General features: G+C 39.1%; 2 protein-coding genes across 9 annotated transcripts in view; one reads left to right on the forward strand and one right to left on the reverse strand.

Moving 5' to 3' along the window:
* The window catches only part of ofd1 (OFD1 centriole and centriolar satellite protein), a 72,786-nt gene extending 57,459 nt beyond the window's left edge, over nt 1-15,327 (reverse strand). For 3 of the 6 annotated variants that reach the window (XM_052015136.1, XM_052015137.1, XM_052015134.1), the window contains exons 1-11: nt 15,207-15,327; nt 13,962-14,076; nt 13,199-13,414; nt 10,291-10,359; nt 10,165-10,195; nt 9,942-10,049; nt 9,283-9,419; nt 6,363-6,536; nt 3,672-3,778; nt 495-614; nt 7-80 (exon numbers count right to left, since the gene is read on the reverse strand). In XM_052015136.1, the coding sequence (XP_051871096.1) occupies nt 7-80; nt 495-614; nt 3,672-3,778; nt 6,363-6,536; nt 9,283-9,419; nt 9,942-10,049; nt 10,165-10,195; nt 10,291-10,359; nt 13,199-13,414; nt 13,962-14,057 (1,132 nt within the window). In that variant the 5' untranslated portion in view covers nt 14,058-14,076; nt 15,207-15,327. Of the gene's footprint in view, nt 1-6; nt 81-494; nt 615-3,671; nt 3,779-6,362; nt 6,537-9,282; nt 9,420-9,941; nt 10,050-10,164; nt 10,196-10,290; nt 10,360-13,198; nt 13,415-13,961; nt 14,077-14,971; nt 15,170-15,206 lie in introns of those variants that run through there. The other 3 variants (XM_052015139.1, XM_052015138.1, XM_052015135.1) reach the window with 2 other exon arrangements.
* Nucleotides 15,311-21,344, forward strand: trappc2 (trafficking protein particle complex subunit 2). 3 transcript variants are annotated; one of them, XM_052015145.1, is made up of 5 exons: nt 15,311-15,450; nt 16,183-16,291; nt 17,826-17,968; nt 19,984-20,071; nt 20,463-21,344. In XM_052015145.1, the coding sequence occupies exons 2-5, from the start codon at nt 16,199-16,201 to the stop codon at nt 20,559-20,561; spliced, it is 423 nt and encodes a 140-aa protein (XP_051871105.1). In that variant the 5' UTR covers nt 15,311-15,450; nt 16,183-16,198; the 3' UTR covers nt 20,562-21,344. The 3 variants fall into 3 exon arrangements, with proteins under 3 accessions (XP_051871105.1, XP_051871106.1, XP_051871107.1); XM_052015146.1 differs by lacking the exon at nt 15,311-15,450 and adding an exon at nt 15,806-15,911; XM_052015147.1 differs by lacking the exon at nt 15,311-15,450 and adding an exon at nt 15,822-15,841.
* The last annotated feature ends 401 nt before the right edge of the window (nt 21,345-21,745 follow it).

The following is a 21,745-nucleotide window of genomic DNA, read 5'->3' on the forward strand; positions in this document are numbered from 1 at the left end:
TCATACCTTCAATTCTTTTCTCATTTATTGCCATTTTCTCAGTTCTTTTTCGATAATCTTCTTGCAGTTCAAGCTGATACCTATACAGAAGAAAGAATAGCATTATTTAATCATTAATAAAAACACATCAAAAGTCTATATTAAATCCAAACAGTTACTTTAGGAAAGATTCCATCCATTCAAGTTATACAAGCTTATCAAAAAAACATTAACATGCAAGCACCATCTGTGCAATGATATTATTCTGGTATGAATAAATTTTACAGTTTCAGATATCACAAATATCAGATTAGCTTGAGGTAGATTATTGTTATTACAGCAATGATTTTTCACTGAGCTTTTTCTCCAGTGAAATCAAAAAGCACATTTTCTACCCATCTCAACAACTCAGAACAAAACAGGAAGTATGTTTACAATTTTGGTTAGTAGAATTGTTATACACCAGAAGGATATGTTCTTTTGTTTATTGCATTCTTGAATCACACATGCCTTACTTGCACAGTTCATTCTTAAGCTTTTGCTCATAAGTCTCCTCGATATTTTTCACTGCCAGCTCCCGTCTTTGGAGACCATCTTCTACATTCTTGTTCTTCTGTTCATGCAAATTCTGGGTCCTGAAATAAGAGAAAAATTATGAATGAAATCTATGCCAAAACACATTTAATATACATTCTCATGAGTGTGTTGTCCAATTATCTGTACAACATTTTTTATTTAAATTAGTTATTTCATACACTAGAACAGAACAGTACAGCACAGTAACAGGCCCTTCGGCCCATGATGTCATGTCAAACTAATTAAACTAGTAATTAAATGCCTAACTAAACTAATCCCTTCTGCCTACACATTGTCCATATCCCTCCATTCTCTGCACATTCATGTGCCTATCTAAGAGCCACTTAAACACCTCTATCATATTTACCTCCACTACCACCCCTGGCAATGCATTTCAAGCACCCACCAGTGTGTGTAAAAAAAACTTGCCTGCACATCTCCTTTGAAATTTACTCCTCTCACCTTAATTGTATGCCCTCTAGAATTAGGCATTTCAACCCTGGAAATAAGATACCGGTTATCTGTTCTACCCATGCCTCTCATAATCTTATAAACTTCTATCAGGTTTCCCCTCAGTCTCCGCCACTCCACAGAAAACAACCCAAGTTTGTCCAATCTCTCCTTATAGCACCTGCCCTCTAATCCAGGGAACATCCTGGTAAACTGCTTCTGCACCCTCTCCAAAGCCTCCACATCCTTCCTATAACAGGGAGGCCAGAACTGAATGCAATACTCCAGATGCAGCCTAACTAGATGAAAAGCACTATGATGCTGGAGGAACTCAGCAGACCAGGCAGCATCCGTGGAGAAAAGCAGGCAGTCAGCCTTTCAGTCAGGACCCTTCTTCAGGACTGAAGATAGGAAAAAGGGGAAGCCCAATACATAGGAGGGAAAAGCAGAGCAGTGATAGGTGGACAAAAGAGGGGAGGCAGTGTGGGCACAAGGTGGTGATAGGTAGATGCAGGTAAAAGGTAGTGATAGGCAGGTGCAGGGGAAGAGGGGAGAGCAAATCCACCAGGGGGATGGGTCAAAGGTAAGGAGAGAAAGGAAAAAAAAGATAGGCTAAGAGAGGAAGAAGAGAAGAAGCAGCAGTTTGGGGGGGGGGGGGGGGGGGGTTGGTGGTTGCTGTGGGATTACTTAAAGTGGAAGAATTCAATGTTCATGCCGTTAGGCTGCAGGGTTCCAAGACGGAAAATGGGGCGCTGTTCCTCCAGTTTGCGCTTGGACTTCTCCTGGCAGTGGAGGAGGCTGAGGACTGACATATCAGTAATAGTGTGGGAGGGGGCCTTGAAGTGACTGGCAATGGGGAGATGCAGATCGTGGTTACGGACAGAGCACAGGTGTTCTGCAAAACGGTCACCTCGTCTGTGTTTGGTCTCACCAATGCAGACGTTATAAAGCTGCAACATAACTTCCTGACTCTTGAACTGAATGCCTCGACTAATAAAGGCAAGCATGCCATATGCCTTCTTTACCACCCTATTCGACCTGTGCAGTCACTTTCAGGGAGCTGTGGACTTGGACCCCGAGATCCCTCTCTATATTTCAACACTGTTAAGGGTCTTGCCATTAACCATGTACTGTCCCTTTACATTTGATCTCCCAAAGGGCAATGCCTCACATTTGGCAGGATTAAACTCCATCTGCCATTCTTCCACCCATATCTACAATTTATAACATGAGAATTTCACCTGTGCATACTTACCAACTATCATATTTAAAAGTGCAAATGATTAACTTGTCAGAATGGATAAAATTTACAAATTACAGGCATAAATCAGAGTCAGCAATGGTTATGACTACACAACATATATTTGATTGTTATGATTCACCACAGGTGATATTTTAATCTTGAACAGGTTATCCAGTGAGATATCAAACAGTAGCAAGTTAGTCCATTAATAAGCATAAAACAACATGTAGATGGACACCAGTCTCATCACAGAATTACAGTTAGAACACTTTCACTATTTTACTGGCAGCAGATTAAAGAACTTGCAGGAAGCCAACTAGTCCTGCGACACGTCAGGAGGTCCAATCAGATAACAAGAATGTGATCAAGAAATTACAAAAACAATACAGGCTCCTAATGAACAATATTATCAGTTTGACTAGTTTATTAATTTTTTTTCCTCAGTATAGAAGTGACAAAAAATACTTGCTCACCAGTTATCAATATAAATAAATGCCTTTAGCCAACCCTACACTAATCACTCAGAAAACATGCAGACAGGTATTCGTCACTGAGTACTTCCTATGAGCTTTGTTTCTGTATGCAAATTCTTGTCTAAAAAAAGTACGCTAGTATGTTGTCAGGCAACCTTCCTGCTGAATTGCTTACTAGAAATTACACAAGTATGAATCTGCACCCTTCCATTCTATAGTTTAATGTTTGTAAGGTTTTTCAAATTAATTACATATCATAGCAGACATCTCAAGTTACTGGAAAAATACCACCAATGCTGTCTCTGCAAAATCCTCCAAATTCAATGGAAGGACAAGTGAACAACAGTGTCCTCACCCAGACCAACATTCCTAGTATTAAGAGCCTTAACATCCAATTAACTATTTTGGGCAGGCAATGTCGTTAGCATAACCAACACCAAATTCCTGAAACGTATTCATTTCCAAGCTGTCATGGGAAGAGATTACAAGGCAGAAAGAGGAATAGATTTAAGGATATGCTCAAAGCTTCCTTGAAAAAAAAATGCAATATTTGGGACATTCAGAAATATTAAAACACATTAAAATACTTGAAAACTTTTAAACCTTTTAATTAAAAAACTGTAAAGTCCTGATATTTACCTCAGTCCCATTTAGCTGCTTTTCTCTATTGAAATAAATAAAGCTGCCGTTCTTGTGTTGGACTCAATGGTCTGATGAAAGATCAGACCTCTCTCCACAGATGCTGTCTAACCTACAGTACATCCAACATTTTCTGTTTTTATTTCAGATTTCCAGCATCTACATTTTTAAATTCTTTTTTATTTTTTATATATATATATATAAAAATTAGGTTATAAACATGGAAAAACTCAATTTTATCAATGATCCTTTTCCCCCCTTTTTAAATATTAATTATAGACTATATTTCCCTAATTTGATTTTGCACTTACAATTCAAAGGCTTCAGTTCGTTGCCTAAGTTCTACTTCTCTATTACGCAGAGCTTCAATGTCTTTCAATAAACTTTGTCTTTGTATATAGATTTCTTTTTCCTCAACCTGTAACAAAATAGAAATTCTAAACAATCTGTAAAATGATAATTTCATTAGATGCTGAACTTATGCCAAAACAAATCAAGAATGCCAGATACTTGGAGATCTAGAGCTTAGAAATTTCACATCATCCTTTTCAGCGTGCCAAACTGTTGTATTTAGAGCTAACACCCATTTGGGCCTCACACAAAAGTCCTGAAATTACTCAAAAACACATTTGAAACCGCATGAGGTTTAAACCCAGAATCATGCATTACAGTGTGCCACACCACAACCACACTCAATTCAGTGCAGCTGCCGATACACATCAATGACAAAAAGACTTTAGCACACTTCTACTGGCAGATAGCAACAACACATTCAATGGCTGCCATGGAGAACAGAGAGCCAACAGGAAAATAGGAGAGCATTTCCAGATTCACTGGAGAGATGCAGATCACTAGGGGATACAGTCTAGTACTAGCTACAGGGAATATAGGGAGTTCTCTGGTGGTGAGATCTACACATCTGCATTGCCTTAGAGGATTTAGATGGGGACAAAGACAGGGAATGTGTCATGAATAAACTGTTGTGGGTACACAGCAAGATGGTTGGCAAGCATTCAGGCCTGCCTCACAGAATAGAGGAGATGATAAGGAACATGGAGGACTCCATCTTCACACCCTGGCAGGAAGTTGTGGAAAGGCAGAAGACCACAACGTCCATCCTGGAGGCCATGAATACTTTATTGCTAATTTCAATGATGAATCTATAATGATGCCGACGCGTTCAAGTGACAGCTTCAGGAGCGAATGGAAACTCCAGGTGAACAGCATGAGCACAGATGCTGCACATGTGCTCCAAAAGCAGAGATGCCACAAGTGAGCAGATCACTCTCCTCCAAAGACAAAGGTACAATATGTGGGAACTCAGCTCTTTTTCCACAAGCAATGAAATGCATCCAATACTCCCACAGACCCCTTTATCATGAGCAGAGCCCTTATGAGATAACTCAGAGAGCTGACTCTGAGAATAGTGAAAACAGCAAACAGACACCTTCCATTTGGGGCCTGGCAGCTAATGCATATGGGGTTCTAATGATTGAAACAATGAAGAAATGGTCTGAGTCCCAGCAGATCATTGCACTGTGTCCCCTGAGAGGTCAATTGGTGTGCACCAGGCCATCAAGTCTCCCATAGCTACCATGCATCACAGCCAACTAACTCAGAGAGGTCTTTCATTTGACTTTGGGCAGCAGTCTGAAGCCTACCCACCAAAAGGCAAGAATGTTCCATGGGCCATCAAGGCCATGTGTGCTTGGGAGAGGAGCTTTCCACCACTACGATGAAGCAAAAGAGGGGCTACTGCAATGTAGCAGGAGGATCAGCAAACCCAAATACAAATCAGTGAAACATGAAAGATGCTGTGGTATTACAGTTCTAACCCAAATCTAATAATTTTCAATGTTACATGAAAGAAAGAATTCAAATAATGATTCTGAATAAACTAACATTGTTGAAACACATCCTTGTTTGTGGTAAATCAAATCCTTCATTGTGCAGGGATGACTGCAAATGGTGTGCCACCTAATGACACTGCTGCGTACTCTGCTATGCCCCACCTAGAAATGTGCACCTGCACAGAAGTCAGAGACAAGGCTAAGATCAGATTCTAGCACAAGTGACTCATCATCTGCTGCTGAGCAGTGAGTTCCAGAGTTTAATTTTTCACTGTTAACACTATTTGAATATTTTAAATGTTTCTGATTATCAGATATTTAAAAAATGGTTTGAAGGACTTTGACAGTAGTGAACTGTCAAAAGATCATCATTGCATTCTAGGGCCAGGGCTTAAGATCCACCAACAAAGGCTTGGTCACTACTTCTAGCCTATTCTGATTTGCAGGGGGACCCTTAGATACAGAAGGCCAGCTCAGTTGGCACTCCACGTCTGTATCAGGTTACTCTGGCTGAAAATGTGCAGTGCACAGTGGAATACCAGCAGAACTCAATGACCTCTCTCATGATATGCAAGGACAATCTGTAATCCAAGGAGTATAATGGAAAACACTAAATTATCAGTTTTCAGGGAACGTGGAGGGGATGTTTGGTCAGTCCTCTGCATCCAGATCAAGTTAGTGCCCATGAACAGGCACTGTGCCAGTTCCTGTATGATTCAGTTCCAAGCATTTTTCTTCTGCTTTTTGTTTGTCTATAGAGCATCTCTGTATACAACATAAGTGGTCATTATTGGAAAAGGTATTAACATACAAAGAGATCCCCTCACTGTATGATATTTTGCAACATCAAAACATTGAATACACCCATGTAGTTTTTTTCCCTCCCGTGTGTACACACAGTATACAAGGGTCATCATTAACAGTGAAAATATTTCACCCTATGCAACTACTTTAAGAGACAGTGGGGTAGAAATTTGACTTGATTTGTGGAAACTGCACGAGTATTCTACTTCACTCTGAAAAAGAATGAATTTCCACCCCAAGTGGTTAATCATTAGGATTTAAGTAATTCAGAATATTTAGTTATAGAAAGCCAGTTTATGAATGGACTGTTTTACTGCGTTGCTATTCTTCCAGTGTATTTAAACCTACCTCCTTCTGTTTCTGAAGTCTCTCAATAGCATTCTTCTCTCGTGTGATCAATGCTTCAGCTTTCAATTGGTACATTTTATCTAGTTTCAGTCTGTGGTCTTCTATGTCTTTCCTTGACCGTTCTTTCTCCTGAATCTTAATTTTAGCCAATTCTGCATCCTTAAAATTCTGTAACTACCATGAATAAATGAACTGGGTAAGTTTCTTGAACACAGAGATAAATTTTTAAGATAAAGCAGATAACATGTCAACTGTTCAATTGGCTTTGTGCCATGGCTAAGAACACCTAATGATTAAGATACAAGGTATTGAAGGAAAATGTGAGATTTGCAAAAAAGGAAAATGTGAGATTTGCAAAAGAGAAGAAAAGTTGCTGCCAACAGCAGAAAATATCAATGGCAGCAGCAAGTACTAGCTGGACCCAAAATGATTTCACTCATGATGTTTGGGACAACTTGCAAAAACAAATTGCTATCCAACCAACATGGTCTGAACCACTAATTTGTCATTTTTGCAGTAGCCTCAAGGGATCTGGGAAGGGGATACAGGATCCATGGAACACTGAACAGGGAATTTCCAGGAAGACTGGAGATAACCAGGAACTACCAATACAGTGATCTTGAGATTAGGGATATTAAGACAAAAGATTAGATGAAATGTGGTTATTCCTGGAATGCAGCCAGAAATTTGAAAACAATGAGAAGCTATCTAGTGTGCAATAAGTCTGGAAGTAGGGAACTCAGATTTGAGGAAGGAACTTTGTATCATTGCAAGGCACCATCTGACAAAATGTTGAAAAGGTGTCAAGAAAAATCAGTTGCAAATTTATGCTGATATTTTTCAGTCCTTTGGGATCAACCCTTACAGGTATTTATGCCTGCCCCACACCTACCTTGTTCCCAATCCACCCCAACCACTACCCAATTTGTAAACATCCATGTGCATCTTCATGCATAATTGTCTTATTTAAGGGACACAGCATTATTGAAACACAACTGAGAAATAAAGAGTGAATGAATGAAAGGTTACTCTATATTTTTTTTCATGTTGATACACAGTTTTAATTCAATGCATTCTAGATTTTGAAAGATTGACACCAGTACAAAGAACACTCCCTCCTCAATTATCACATCTGCCATGGCAATAGTGGTGTCACAAGCTTGAGGTCAGACAATGCAAATGTACTGCAATGCAGTGACAATAGGTTGCAACTCCTACATCAATATCCATTCTAATAATGTTGGTTCATTTGACAACATTAGTGGGGTGGAGACAAAATCTCTATTAGAAAATACTTCAGTCTAGACACTGCATGCTCATATTTCATTAGAAAATCTGGATCATTCATATGCAATGAAGGGATAGCAACATTGCTGACCTTGAAAGAACCTGCCCACAAAGTGAGATCTTACACATTGGACTGGATCATGCTTGATGCAGCCAGTAGCACATGCTCAACCTCACCATGCATTTCCCATGACCTACATACTTACGTATTGTGGCTTTGCAGAATTGCTTTGCCAACTCGCTACTGTCAAATGGCTTTCAAATATCTCTGATAACCAGAGACATTTAAAAACAAATAGATTACTAAATAAAAAGTATATAAAGTCATAACTTCACTTAAACTTCCAGAAATTAACAAATAAATTAAAAATAAACAAACTACTTACCTTTTTAAACAAGGTTTACACCCCATTCAAATAAACAGGGGCACACCTGCCTTCCATGGTTCTCAGTTCAGTGAGTTTGTGCTCCACTGCTGGACTTGCTGGCGAGTTCAGTAGTGGAAAAGAAAGTCACATGTGCAGACAACTGACCACCAACTTGTCTCTGACTTCCGTTTTCAATGTGTAGGTGGAAAAGTCAGAGACAAGCTAACCTGTGAGGAAGACGTTGCTGCCAGTTCTCTTCCGAGTCCCTAGCAAAAGGCAGGTATGTTTCAGCCTAATGATTTCCATTTTCCCCAATGTAATTTGAAATCAAACACTTTCTGAAGGGGCCCTGTCCATCCAGTAATAGTGATGTAATCAAACAGGCTGAACAACCTGATTGAAAAAAAATTCAGTGAGGAAATCAAGGTGTAAAAGACACTAATTTTAGTTAAAAGCAAAAAAAATCTTCAGATTATGGACAAACAGAAAAGAAAATATAGGAAATACTCAGCAGGTCAGGCATTGTCTGTGGGAAGACAGACATATAGGGCAACGTATAAAATGTCAATCCACCAACTTCAATACATATTAACTTCAGTCAGCCCATCTGGTAGGATGAAAAGTTGTGATGGAAGGTCATCAAAATGCAGTATTAACTCTGTTGTTTTTCATATGTGCTGCCTGACCTGCTGAATATTTCCAGCACTTTGCTTTTATTACTGATTTTATTTTATATACAGAAATTAAAATAAATATTGGGAAATACAAATGAAATTAAAGCAAAAACTGTTTATCGTAAACTTAAAAAAAAGATTTTTTGAGAAACTTTACATCCATTAAATGTTATCCTGTACCTTGATGACAATCTACATACAGAGAATTGATTTTACAAAGCCAGAGATAGTTCAGCAATAATTCCCACTTATTATGTTATTAAAAAGCATAGATACACATCATTCAAGAATGCTTAACATTTTCAGGTTTTTTTTATTTTACATAGTGAGACTAACTTGCAAGAATTTCCAGTTCATATCAATCATGGATTGTGTGCTGACTCCATATGCAAAGACTGCAACAGAGCACCTTGTGGTGGAGCATGGTGTCACTAACAACTTTCGTATTTAATCGCATGTGTATTAATGTGTGGGCCATTGTGTTCTTTCAGTGGTTATAAATTAAGCTAGTGAATATTTTACCTAATTTGGAAAGGCTAAATTATGTAACATTATAATGTGATAAAGATGCAACAGCAGATGATGCACTACCTCTTGCTGCAGTTCTGCTTGAAGCTGTTCTTCTATTTGTTTGCGATATTTAAGCAGTCTTGTTTCCCAGAAGTCCTCTTGCATGTTTGCAGGTTGAAACGCTGCATACTCTTCGTCAATCATTTGAAGCTTATCAACTGTAAAAAAGAAAATAAGAAGCTACATACTGAGGACACAACAAAAGAGGAAATCAGAAGTGAGTAGTGGAAATTGCACATTTACATTGTCATTTTGCTGCTGACTGGAGTTTTAAAACCAGCAGAAATTGCCAGAGGTGATAAATAATACTAAAAAGATTCACCAGATTTACATTTGAATATAGTTATATCTCCATTTGCTGCATAAGTGCTACATGGCTTCTGACTTTAGATGCTTTTTTGGCCACCTATAAGATCAGCAGCTGAAACATTCATAGTAGCTGTTTAGCCACCTGCAAAGCAGAGATATTCCAATTTCCTACAGTTGGCGACATATGGTGTGATTGTACTGCAGGGTAATCATTCCCATTCGTTCAATGAAAATTGCCTCATTATAGAAGAAGCTCTATGTCCAACACTGTATAATTAAGTTGCATGAACTGCCATAAGATTTGTTTAATTAAGAGGCATACCTTTAAAAGAAAAAGTGCAAAAAGAGAATTGCGCGCCATTAGTCCTCACCAATAGATTCCTTATACTGTGGAACACAGTTGGTCTGAATCTCTGCATCTCGATAGTCCCTCGTTAGGTGATGATCACTCAGTTCCTTCAGGAATTCAATAAGAAATCCTAACAAGAACAAAAGTATTAAGAAACTTAAGAATTTTTTTGTTCAAATATTTTTTGAAAGGATTGCTGTTTCTTTCCAAATTTATTATTGCGGTATTTGAATGAGCCCTATTACCTTTTTGATGGTCCTTTTGAAGATTTGAGATCTGAAGTTGGAAGAATAAAACATGTCAGCCAATATATGAAGGAAACAATTCATAGCTGTCAGATTCATTTATAATATGATCAAACACACACTCACAATGGACTTGTAAAGGTCTGATCTTGAGCTGATTTTCATGATCTGTAGGAGATCTCTTGCTGTAAATACCTTTGAAAAAAAGTGAAATTCATTTCACAACTGCTGGTGATAAGATCTCTCTCTAAGAATCCATGAACAAAAGACAAGATGTCAATCCAGCAATTTCAATGCACATGTTTTTTCAGTCAGGTCATTCGGTATCATCTTGTTGGCTGCAAAAATAAAATGTAATAAACTGTGCCCTAAGCACAGTTTCACCACATGATCAAATGCTTCTCTGTGATTACTCAGATGACAGATGGTAATGTAAATAACTAATTTTACCCTTCAACTAAGCACACAAAAATATTAGCTTTTGTTAAAATAAAACATAGTTCATAAAATGAACAGGACATCAAAAGAGGAAAATCTGATAAAATATCCTCAGTTACTTGTAGAAAATACATCATGGAAGCCATTAGTTACTTAATAAAATTATTCAAGGAATAACAGCAGTAACAACCAAGGTAATATTAGGGTGAGGAGCAGTATATGATAGTTTCGAGAAATTACTGATTAACACCTTAATGTCCTTAACAACCTTCTTTGCAATTGTTCATTAACAACTCCCAGCTCTCAAATTTTTAAAATAATGCTATTGCATATAAAATCATGGACCAGACATGTCACACAAATTATGGATTGGTATTAAAAGCTTACAAAACTGTTTCCTAATAGATGAATGTACTGGAGACGTTGAGGTCTGCAGAATCTCAGAGGCTGAATCATAGAATTGTGCTGAGGTAGTGCAGTTCAAGTCACAGCAATAGGAAGGGCACTAAAACTGACCCAACTACTCCAGTATGAGAGAGGAGGAAAATTAAATCATTTGGAGTTTCTTTTCCTGATCACTGTCAGCAGCACCAGATGAAATCATGCGCAGAACATATACTCCAAGCTAGGTCAAATCTGAAGTCATTGTGATTGTTCATTTGAAAGGAAAACAGCACTCTGTACCCTTATCAAGTTAAAGGCTGCTGGAACTGTGTACTGGCACAAGTCAGTGGCTTCATGGTAGAGAGAAGAAAATTAAGGGCAAGTTTACTATACATATGTACTTATTAACACAGTTGATAGAACATACACTCCTACTTTGTTTGAAGATTTGGACTTAATCTATGTTAGCACATTGCCCAAGGTCAGATTAAAATTGTTATAAAGCACCGAAAAAATACTGACAGTTTAATGACTAAGTACTGATTTCAAACTACACCAATAATCTGTTCTCGGGAAGCTGGAAGGTTCTTGGGAAGTTGAAAGGTCCACAGTGGATAAGTCACCTGGACCAGATGGACTACACCCAGGGTTCTGAATGAGGTAGCTGAAGAGATTACTAATGCCTCCACAATTTTTCAAGAACCACTAGAGTCAGGAATGGTTCCAGAGGACTGGAAAGTCACAAATGTAACTCCACTCTTTAAGGGAGGGAGACAAAAGACAGGAAATTATAGGCCAGTTAGCCTGACTTCAGTGGTTGGTAAGATGTTAGAGTCCATTATTAAGGATGAGGTTTCCAGTACTTGGAAGCACATGATAAAATAGACCGAAGTCAGCGTGGTTTCCTTATGCAGAGATCTTGCCTGATGAATCTGTTGGAATCGTTTGAGGAAGCAACAGGCAGGATAGACAAAAGAGAGTCAGTGGATGTTGTTTACTTGGATTTTCAGAAGACCCTTGACAAGGTGCCACACATGAGGCTACTAAACAAGATAGGAGCCCATGGTATTACAGAAAAGGTACGAGCATGGATAGAAGATTGGCTGACTGGCAGAAGGCAAAGAGTGGGAATAAAGAGGGCCTTTTCTGGTTGGCTGCTGGTGACTAGTGGTGTTCCTCAGGGGTTGGTGTTGGGTCCAGTGCGTTTCACATTATATTTTAATGATCCGGATGATGGAATTAGTGGCTTTGTAGCCAAGTTTGCGGATGATACAAAGATAGGTGGAGGGGCAGGTAATGAAGCAAGGAGTCTGCAGAAGGACTTGGACTGGTTGGGAGAATGGGCAAAGAAGTGGCAGATGGAATACAGAGTAGGAAAGTGTACATCATGCACTTTGGTAGAAGGAATAAAGGCACAGATTATTTTCTAAGTGGGGAGCGAATACAGAAATTGGAGGTGCAAAGGGACTTGGGAGTCCTAGTGCAGGATTCTCTGAAGGTCAACTTGCAGGTTGAGTCGGTAGCAAGGAAGGCAAATGCAATGTTAGTATTCATTTCGAGAGCACTAGAATAGAAAAGCAAGAATGTAATGCTGAGGCTTTATAAGGCATTGGTCAGGCCACATTTGGAGTATTGTGAGCAGTTTTGGGCCCCATTTCTAAGGAAGAATGTGCTGGCGTTGGAGAGGGTCCAGAGGAGGGTTACAAGAATGATCCCCGGAATGAAAGGGTTAACGTATGAAGAGCATTTGATGGCTCTGTGCCTGTACTAGCTGGAGTTTAGAAGAATGAGGGGGCATCTCATTGAAATCTACCGAATATTGAAAGGCCTGGATAGAGTGCACGTTTCCAGTAGTGGGAGAGTCTAGGACCAGAGAGTACAGCCTCAGAATAAAAGGACGCCCCTTTAAAACTGAGATGAGGAGGAATTTCTTTAGCCAGAGGGTGGTGAATCTGTGAAATTCATTAACACAGACGGCTGTGAAGGTTCTTGATTAATAAGGGAGTCAAAGATTATGGGGAGAAGGCAAGAGAATGGGGTTGAGAGGGAAAAATAAATCAGCCACGATCAAAAGGCAGAGCAGAGTCGATGGGCTGATTGGCCTAACTCGGCTCCTATGTCTTAAGGTCTTCAGCTATTTGCTCCTTCAAACTGAAATTTGCTTCCTGCTAGCTCAATTTAAAGCAATGATAACAATATAATTTTACTTTACCTTCTCCTTTTCTAAGCCACATTCTGGATAGAAGACAGACAGTGAGTACTCATATCCTGTGCTGCTCAAGTGATCTGCTACCATACTATTTGCAGCCATAATCAATAGAGAATCTTCATCTGTAGAAGGACGTTGATGACGATGGCCACGTGGAAGTAAACGTCCATTTAAATCAGGGCGAGTTAGTTCATGAACAAGCTGATTTCGAAGCTGAGACTAGTCAAGAGAAAATTAATAAGTGAGGCAAACTTTTGCAGAAATTTACTCGTCTAGTAAGTGGATTAATGTTCCAGTTATTTCATCCAAGATATTGTTATTTAATACTGAACTAATATAGGATAATGTGAAATTAGCATTCCAGGGAAGTTACACTTTGCACACAGAACTATATAATTATCAAATTCTTTAACAAAACTAATTATAGAATAAGTTTTCAAAGATGAAATTCAAAAATCTCTAAAAGTTTTGTAATAATGAATTTTAAAAGCGGTATGCAAACATGAGTAAGTAGCTATTTAACACCCATTTACAATCAACAGTGCTGCACCATTACCTTGATATTTTTAAGTGAACTACAAGGATTACAAAATAACAATAAGGAAACTTAATTTTGCTTCCAATGCAAGCACTGCATTTCTTACTTTATACATGACAATAAGATTATCCAAACAATCTGGTCATAAATTAGTGGGTTTATTTATCTCTTAATACATCAATCCTGAATCTTTCTGCATAACATAATTTCTTTGTTCAGGATAAGTACCTTTAAAGAATCTAAGACACCTCGATTTTTGAACGTCTGATAAAGTCTTCTCCGAAGCTCTTCTGAAGAAATAGCTTGACTAGTTCCAGAAGCCATGTTAGATTTTGTTTATAAACTGCAGCACATTAAACCAAACAAAAATTATATTACAAAATGTAACATTAAGATCAAGAATCGTGGTTAAACTGTCTGAAATAACGGTTTACTGTTATTTTACAAAGACAAAACTGTTATACATGAATTTATAACATTAGTAAATAAACTGTGTTGGAAAATTGCATTAAAAACTGGATGAAACCATGGATTTGACAAACGTTATCATCTGCCAGGGTCAAAAAGGATTTTTTTTTTATTCTCATTGGTCCTGTGCAGGGTTCTGACACTCATCTCTCAGACTTCTGCAAAACCTGTGTATACTACTCAATCTCAAGTTGAGCATTAAACTTTTATCACCAATATTTCCTGCTTCCACCTCTTTAAATATTCCTCACTGCTCTTTCCTCAACCCAATTGCCACTGAGCATCATCACATTTTCAAACATCCAGTCAATCTGTCAAATCCAACCTACTTGATGTAAACTTCAAATTATCCAGAACCAAACAGAAAATCTCACATATTCAAGAACCTGACATTTGTAAGTTTCAATGAGATGGAATTTGGCCACACTTCAATTTCAAAACACTTGATCCCTCTTGAAATCTATGCATGTAACCTTACAGCCACACTTGCCTGCGTGTACACATTACTCTGCAAATTCTGCTCTACCACACATCCCTGCTCCTTAGCGCAGAAAATGACCATAGTTTATAGATAGATGCACTGTAATTACACGGATAAAACCAGACATCGTGATGGTATACATTATATCATTGAATATGATGTATAATGTATAACTATTTATGTTAGAACTTCTGTACAGAACCATTTCCAGGTTCTCCAGCCCCAAGTGCAGCCTTGGAACTCTACGTGCAGAACTAAATTAATATTCATGGGAATCCTTCATCTTTACACAAGTTTTGACCGATTCCATCCCTTTGCTTCCCACGCCTTGGAAATTTTCCTCGACAGTAACAAAGCCAACAGAAACAGCACTGGGTGCAATTAATGCCTGGGATTAAACAGCAGGCAAGGAGGCCACTCGGCCCGCTATGCCCATGCCAAAGGTAACAGGGAGAGCCGGTTAATTCCACCCCTTCCCCTGCAAGCTGTCCGCTCTGCCCCGCTGCTCCCGCGGTCAGGCGCACCGCGGATTGAAGGCCTCCGGTGCAGGAGGCGAGGCACCGCCCGGCCCGCAGCTCGCGCGCATCCGGCCGCCAACCGTCACTCGGGCAACGACGGGCGGCGGACAGCAACCGCCGCCGCCGCCCCAACCCTTCGCAAGGGCCAACCGGATTGGTTACAAAAGGGGCTCCGAAGACGCCCGCCAGCGATTGGCTACAGCGCCTCCCCTTTCTCTGGGCCTGGGATCACCGGCTGGACTGCGGGAAGGTCAGTGCAGCGGAGTCAGGATCCCGCTTCAGTAACGCTGAATGGTTGTGTTGGCTGTTATTGACTGCAAGTAGTGGGAGCCGGAGGCAGGAGCTGCAGCAGCCGTGCTGCCGTGGCGTCCTCCGCTCCCCGGTGTCAGGCAGCCTGACGCCTGAGAGGGTTTCTTCCTGCCCTGCTCACCACCACCTACCGCGGCTGTGCTGTTGTTCTCCCCAGTACTTCCGAGCAACGGTGGCAGCACCCTGATCAAAACTGCTGACTTTTACCCCGGAATCAATCAAGCTGGAGCGAGGGGAATATCATAAGTTTTTTTAACATTTTTTTTAAACCTATAAGTCAGTTCTCATGCAAATTGTGGTGATTAGTCAAACATTTTCAGAGGATAATGAAAGTACGCTTAGTGGTTTTATTTAGAAACACCATTCGCAAACTTAGTGTGTGCACCAGAATGTAGAAAAAAAGTAATAATGTAATTTCTAAAAGTACTTTTCGATGTTCGTGTTGACTTCGCAATCTACCTCATCATTGCACCTTACTGACTTCGTGCACCGCACTTTATAACTGTGACACTGTGTTCTGCATTGTCATTGTTTTTCCCTTGGACTAACTCGATGTTGTGAAATGATCTATATTTGGATGGCACGCAAAACAAAATTTTTCATTGTGCCTCAGTATGTGACAATAATAAACCAATTACCAATTAAAGTGAATGTTATATTTTCTATTTTACAGGTTAGACCAGAAAAAAATGGCTGGGAGTTTTTATTTTGTTATAGTTGGTCACCATGATAATCCTGTTTTTGAAATGGAATTTCTTCCAGCAGGCAAAATGGAACCCAAAGTAAGTATATAATGTTTACCCACAAGTGTGTTCCCATGTGCCTTTGTAACTACCTTGCATGCCCTCTACATTTGAGTATAAGTCATTAAGATATATTTGAATATAAGTCATTAAGATATATTTGAAAGGAAACAGCCTTCCAGTTCTACCCTATGCTTTCAAGCCACTGAGTCAATTTTGGATCCAGTTTGCCACTCTCCCCCGGGATCCCTGGCCTTGAATTTTTTTTGACCGGCCTATTACGTGGGACTTGCCAGAAGACTTACACTATCAACCTTCTTTGTTTTCAATTGTAGTCAGAGCTTAATAAATACATGATTATTGTCCTTGATTAATTTGTGCCTTTCTAAATAAAGGTTCATACTGTCTCTCAAATGATTCCAATAATTTGCCCAACACTGAACTTGAACAAACTGGCCTGTAACTATTCAGTTTAGAGACACAAGAGATTTGAGATGCTGGAATCTGCACAACAAACAGTTTGCTGGAGGAACTCGGCAGGTCGAGCAGCATCTGGGGTGGTGGGGGAAAGGAATTGTCAACCTTTCGGGTCAGAACACTGCATCAGTTCATTTTGGGTCCATTCAACCTGAAATGTGGACAACTGCTTAGTGTATTTCTGTAAACACTGCCCTATTGTTTGGAGGATCAGAAAGTAATGGTCAGAGGCCTTGTGATTTTTCTCCTTTATTCTTAATAACCTGGGGTGTGTTTCACTTGGGTTTGTGACTTACTACTTTGAAAAATGCTAAACCCTTTAAAATATCTTCTCATTATGTTTATCCTATCTAATATGTATAATGATTTTCCTCCTGAACTATAATGTCACTATCATCCCACTGTACAAAGTGTAATAACCTTGCCCACATCGTCCACCTCCACACAGAAATTACTTTTCTTATTCCTAATAAGCTCTGCTCTTTCCTAAGTCACTTTCTTGATTTCTATGTAATTACAAGAGATCTTTGCATTTCCTTTAATTTTTACTTGCCACAATTTGTCATATCTTGTCTTTGCTTTTCTACTTTTACTTTCATTCCTATGTTTTCTGTATCCTTGGCTTTCTGCTATATTAAGCCATCGGTACCTGTTTCTTTTGTTTTTTGCCTAAATACTACCCTAAATGTGCTTTTTGATCCATGGAGCTCCAGATTTGCTAGTCCCACCATTTTCCTTTGTGGGAATATGTTTACCCTGAACTCCTTGTATGAACTTGAATGCCACTGTTCAGGCACTGTTTGGCTAAATCACTTCTGTCAACTAAAATTTGCCTTTGCTGTTTAGGAATTTTAATCCTATTTTACTTTTGTCCTTTTCCCTCACTCTGCTAAATCTTATTTCATATCACTGCTATCAACCTGCTTGGCCACTGATACTCCATCTACTTGCCCAATTTCATTCCCTAAAACTAAATCAGTGTTGAATCTACTGCAGACCGAATCCATTTTCAGGGTGACAATTACAAAAGGTGGCTCTGTTATTTTTCATGTAGTTTCTTGGTGGTTGTGTGTGAATACATTTTCTTCTCAAACAGGATGATCACCGACACCTTAACCAGTTTATAGCTCATGCTGCCCTTGACCTGGTGGATGAGAACATGTGGTTATCCAACAATATGTATCTGAAGACTGTTGATAAGTTCAATGAATGGTTTGTCTCTGCATTTGTTACAGCGGGACATATCCTTTTTTATGAGTGGGTCTTTTCCAGGTTGAAGAGAATTCACAATTTTTTTTCTGCCTTGCTCAGCATTTTGTACATTGTCTTGTATAGATGTAAGTGAAATATTAATGATTGTGTGCATAGAATTGGATATGATGAAGTAATCCATTGTCGCTTTTATTTGCTCTCCTGCCCAGTCCATCTGTTAGTTGGGTTACTGTTTTTAAATCTTACCCTATTTCAGAAAAATAATTCTCTTCATCACTCTGTTTGGGACAGTTCTTTTGACTTATTGCTCCAGCAACTAAAATTTTCCTGATCAAGCTGTACACATCCATTGGATTGACCTATGTCATCAATTGGTGTGTCACCCAATGATATTCACAAGTGACCACAAGATTTTCAGAATCAGAATTTTAATCAGAATCAGATTTAGTATCACTGACATATGACGTGAAATTTGTTTTGTGGCAGCAGTATAGTACTAAAACAATCTATAAATTACAAAAATGAACAGTGCAAAAAAAATAATGAAGTAGATTGTTCAGAAATCTGATGGTGGAGGGGAAGAAGCTGTTCTTGAATCATTGAGTGTGGGTCTTCAAGCTCCTGTACCTCCTCCCTGCTGGTAGTAATGAGAAGAGGACATGTCCCAGATGGTGAGGGTCCTTAATGATGGATGCCACCTTCTTGAGGCACAGCCTCTTGAGGATGTCCTTGAAGGTGGGGAGGGTTGTGCCCATGATGGAGCTGGTTGAGTTTATAACCCTATGCAGCCTCTTGTGATCCTGTGAATTGGAGGCTCCTTACCAGGTTGTGATGCCACTATCAGAATGATCTCCACCGTACATCTATAGAAATTTGTAAGCGTCTTTGGTGACGTACCAAATCTCCTCAAACTCCTAACAAAGTAGAGGTGCTGGTGTGCCTTCTTCAGTGATTGCATCAATGTGTTGGGCCCAGGATAGATCGTCAGATGTTGACACCTAGGAACTTAAAGCTGCTCACCCTTTCCACCACTGATCCCTCAATGAGGACTGGTGTGCGTTCTCCTGACTTCCCCTTCCTGAAGTCCACAATCAGTTCTTTGGTCTTGCCGACATTGAGTGCAAGGTTGTCGTTGAGACACCACTCAACCAGCTGATCTATTTTTCTGAGTATTTCAGTGAAGGCCATTAGGAGGAAACAAAGGAACATGTACTGTTAATTGAAAAGCATGTAACCTTTGTACCATACGACTGTTGGGCAATGACCACCTCCAACAGAAGAGAGTGTAACTCCAAACCCTTGCCATTCAAAGGCATTACCAGAACAAGCCCACCCCCCACAATCAACATCCTCAAGGTTGCCATTGACCAGAAGCTCAACTGGACCAACCACACAAATATCAGAGCTATAAAAGCAGGTCAGAGTGGGTGACTCGTCTCCTGATATCCCAAGGGCTTTACACCATTTACAAGACCACCACTCAGAAGTGTAATGGGATACTCTGCATTTGCCTGGATGATTGCAATACCGACAGCTCTCGAAGCTCAATATCATTCAAGACAGTGGAGCCCACTTAATTGGCACCCACCGACCACTCTGAACATTTCTTTTCTCCACCACTAATATATCTTGACTACAGTTTGTACTGTCCACAAAATACACCACAGTTACTTAATTGAGTTATTCCAACATGACCTCCCAAACCCATGTCCTCTATCACCAAGGACATGAACAGCAAGTGCAGGGAAACCATTGACAGGTTCCCCTCCAAGTTTCAAACCATCCTGATTTGGGAAGATATTACTGGTCTTTCATCTTTGCTGGGTCTAAATCAAAGAGTAGGATTGCCTTAGTTGACAACTACTTATGCAGACCCTGCTTTGAGCAGCTTGAGTTACTATAACAATTTACTCCAATGAAATACCACATCATAGTGTGGAGCCATTTCTTTTGGCCAAAAGAGAGAGATGCAACTGTTTGCTGAAAAAGTGATATAAGCATTTACACCTCAGTTTGCTTGTTATTTTCCTTTATTCCTCTTCACATATGAGATTCATTATGTTGCATGATGTTCGCCAAGAAGATGGAATAAAAAATTTCTTTAACGACGTCTATGATTTGTACATTAAGGTAAGTAAATTTTATGATTCTATTTTTGTTTTCCTAGGGGAACAACTAAGATTACTGTTGAAACTTGTGTAATCTTGATTATACTTTTCCATTCTGCGTGTTAATAAAGGGTAGATAGTGAGATTTGAATACAATGAACTTGTAATAAGACTAATCTGAATGCACTATGAAATGTTGTTATTGAAAAAGTACCCCATCATGACTTTAGAATCGACAGAAGGGACTTGTCAGGTCTTGGAAGGAACTTAACTGTCCCTTTCCACAAATAAATTGGTATAATTAGATTTTGTACTTGTAATGACTAATGAAGGGTCATTAAATCTATATGGAGTAATGTTTTAGTTCATAAATGATTTTTGTTACTTACCTGTATTCTTTTTCCTTTTCGTAGTTTGCTATGAATCCATTTTATGAACCAAACACCCTCATTCGATCAACGGCATTTGATAGAAAAGTTCAGTTCTTGGGAAAGAAGCATCTGCTGAGTTAAACATTTCTAATTATTAAACGGTCCTCTGTATATTAAATTTGTAGATAAAATGTCAAAACAGCTGGTAATTTTAGTTCACCAGTTTTGTAGTCACTTAAGTATATAATGTATATGTTGGATTTTGTCATTACTAATATTTAAATACAATGTAACATCGGCTTGTCTAGATCCTCAATGTACACTGCAAATGCACCCATTGAATTGAAACTTCATTGTAAATTGGACCTGTTTTAATCATAGTGAAATGGGGGAAAAACATGAATCTGTATACACTTTTGACTATGGAAAATTATTCCTCATTGTCAGGTTTGTTACATTGTGTTTCATGTTGGAATCTGCTTAATGTTGTCATGCTGATTGTAGTCATGTTCCCCTATTGATCCTGCATACTGCCTCAGTTGCAACAAAGAAATCCTCATGTTCCAACCAACTGTCTCCTCCTGATTCCAAGGTTATTCTATGTAACTAAAGTTAATTCGGAGGAAAATGTAAATACCAAATGATGAGCAAATGGAACTGTCCTCCAGGGTCTAAATCTCTTCAGCTAAAGACTATGTGTACTACCGTAGCTAATCCTCACTAACAGTTGAGATCAGAAACCTTGTGCTGCTGGACGATTTAGTTTTCATTTCAGAATTCTATTTAGCAAAATATGTGGTTCGAATTATGCAAATAAAATCTAAGGTAAATGATAACAAATGTGAGATTTTTAGTCTTCTGGGGGAAGAAAATGATTTTCTTAATAAAAGGCTGGCACAGTTGAACTGAAATCTTTGAATCTTGTACCTGGTCAGAAGCTTTTCCTCAATACATTTGGTTTACAAAAATTCTATCAATGTCTTTAATACTTCAATCAATTACAACCCTGCTTTCTTTTGGGCTCCTAACTGTCCCCTCAGCTTGTGAGCCTTTCACTTAAACTCTTATTTCCACCTCACCTGCTATTCCACCTCCATCTGCCACCTGATATAATTATTGGTACACAGTTCTATTTTCTCACTACCCTTGAGCATGGTTTTCCTACAGCTCTAGGGATTTTGTCTTGGCCCTGTACTGGCCTGATTGACTTTGCATGCTCTGCAAGAGCATTCTCTACTTAAAGGCAAATTTTGTTGCTCCCAACACCTTAGGCCTCTGGTACTACTGAATTTATAAGTGACAGGTCCATGACTGAAGTGGGTGTG

The sequence above is a fragment of the Pristis pectinata genome, chromosome 4 (assembly GCF_009764475.1).
Source record: "Pristis pectinata isolate sPriPec2 chromosome 4, sPriPec2.1.pri, whole genome shotgun sequence".
Classification (NCBI taxonomy): Eukaryota; Metazoa; Chordata; class Chondrichthyes; order Rhinopristiformes; family Pristidae; genus Pristis; species Pristis pectinata.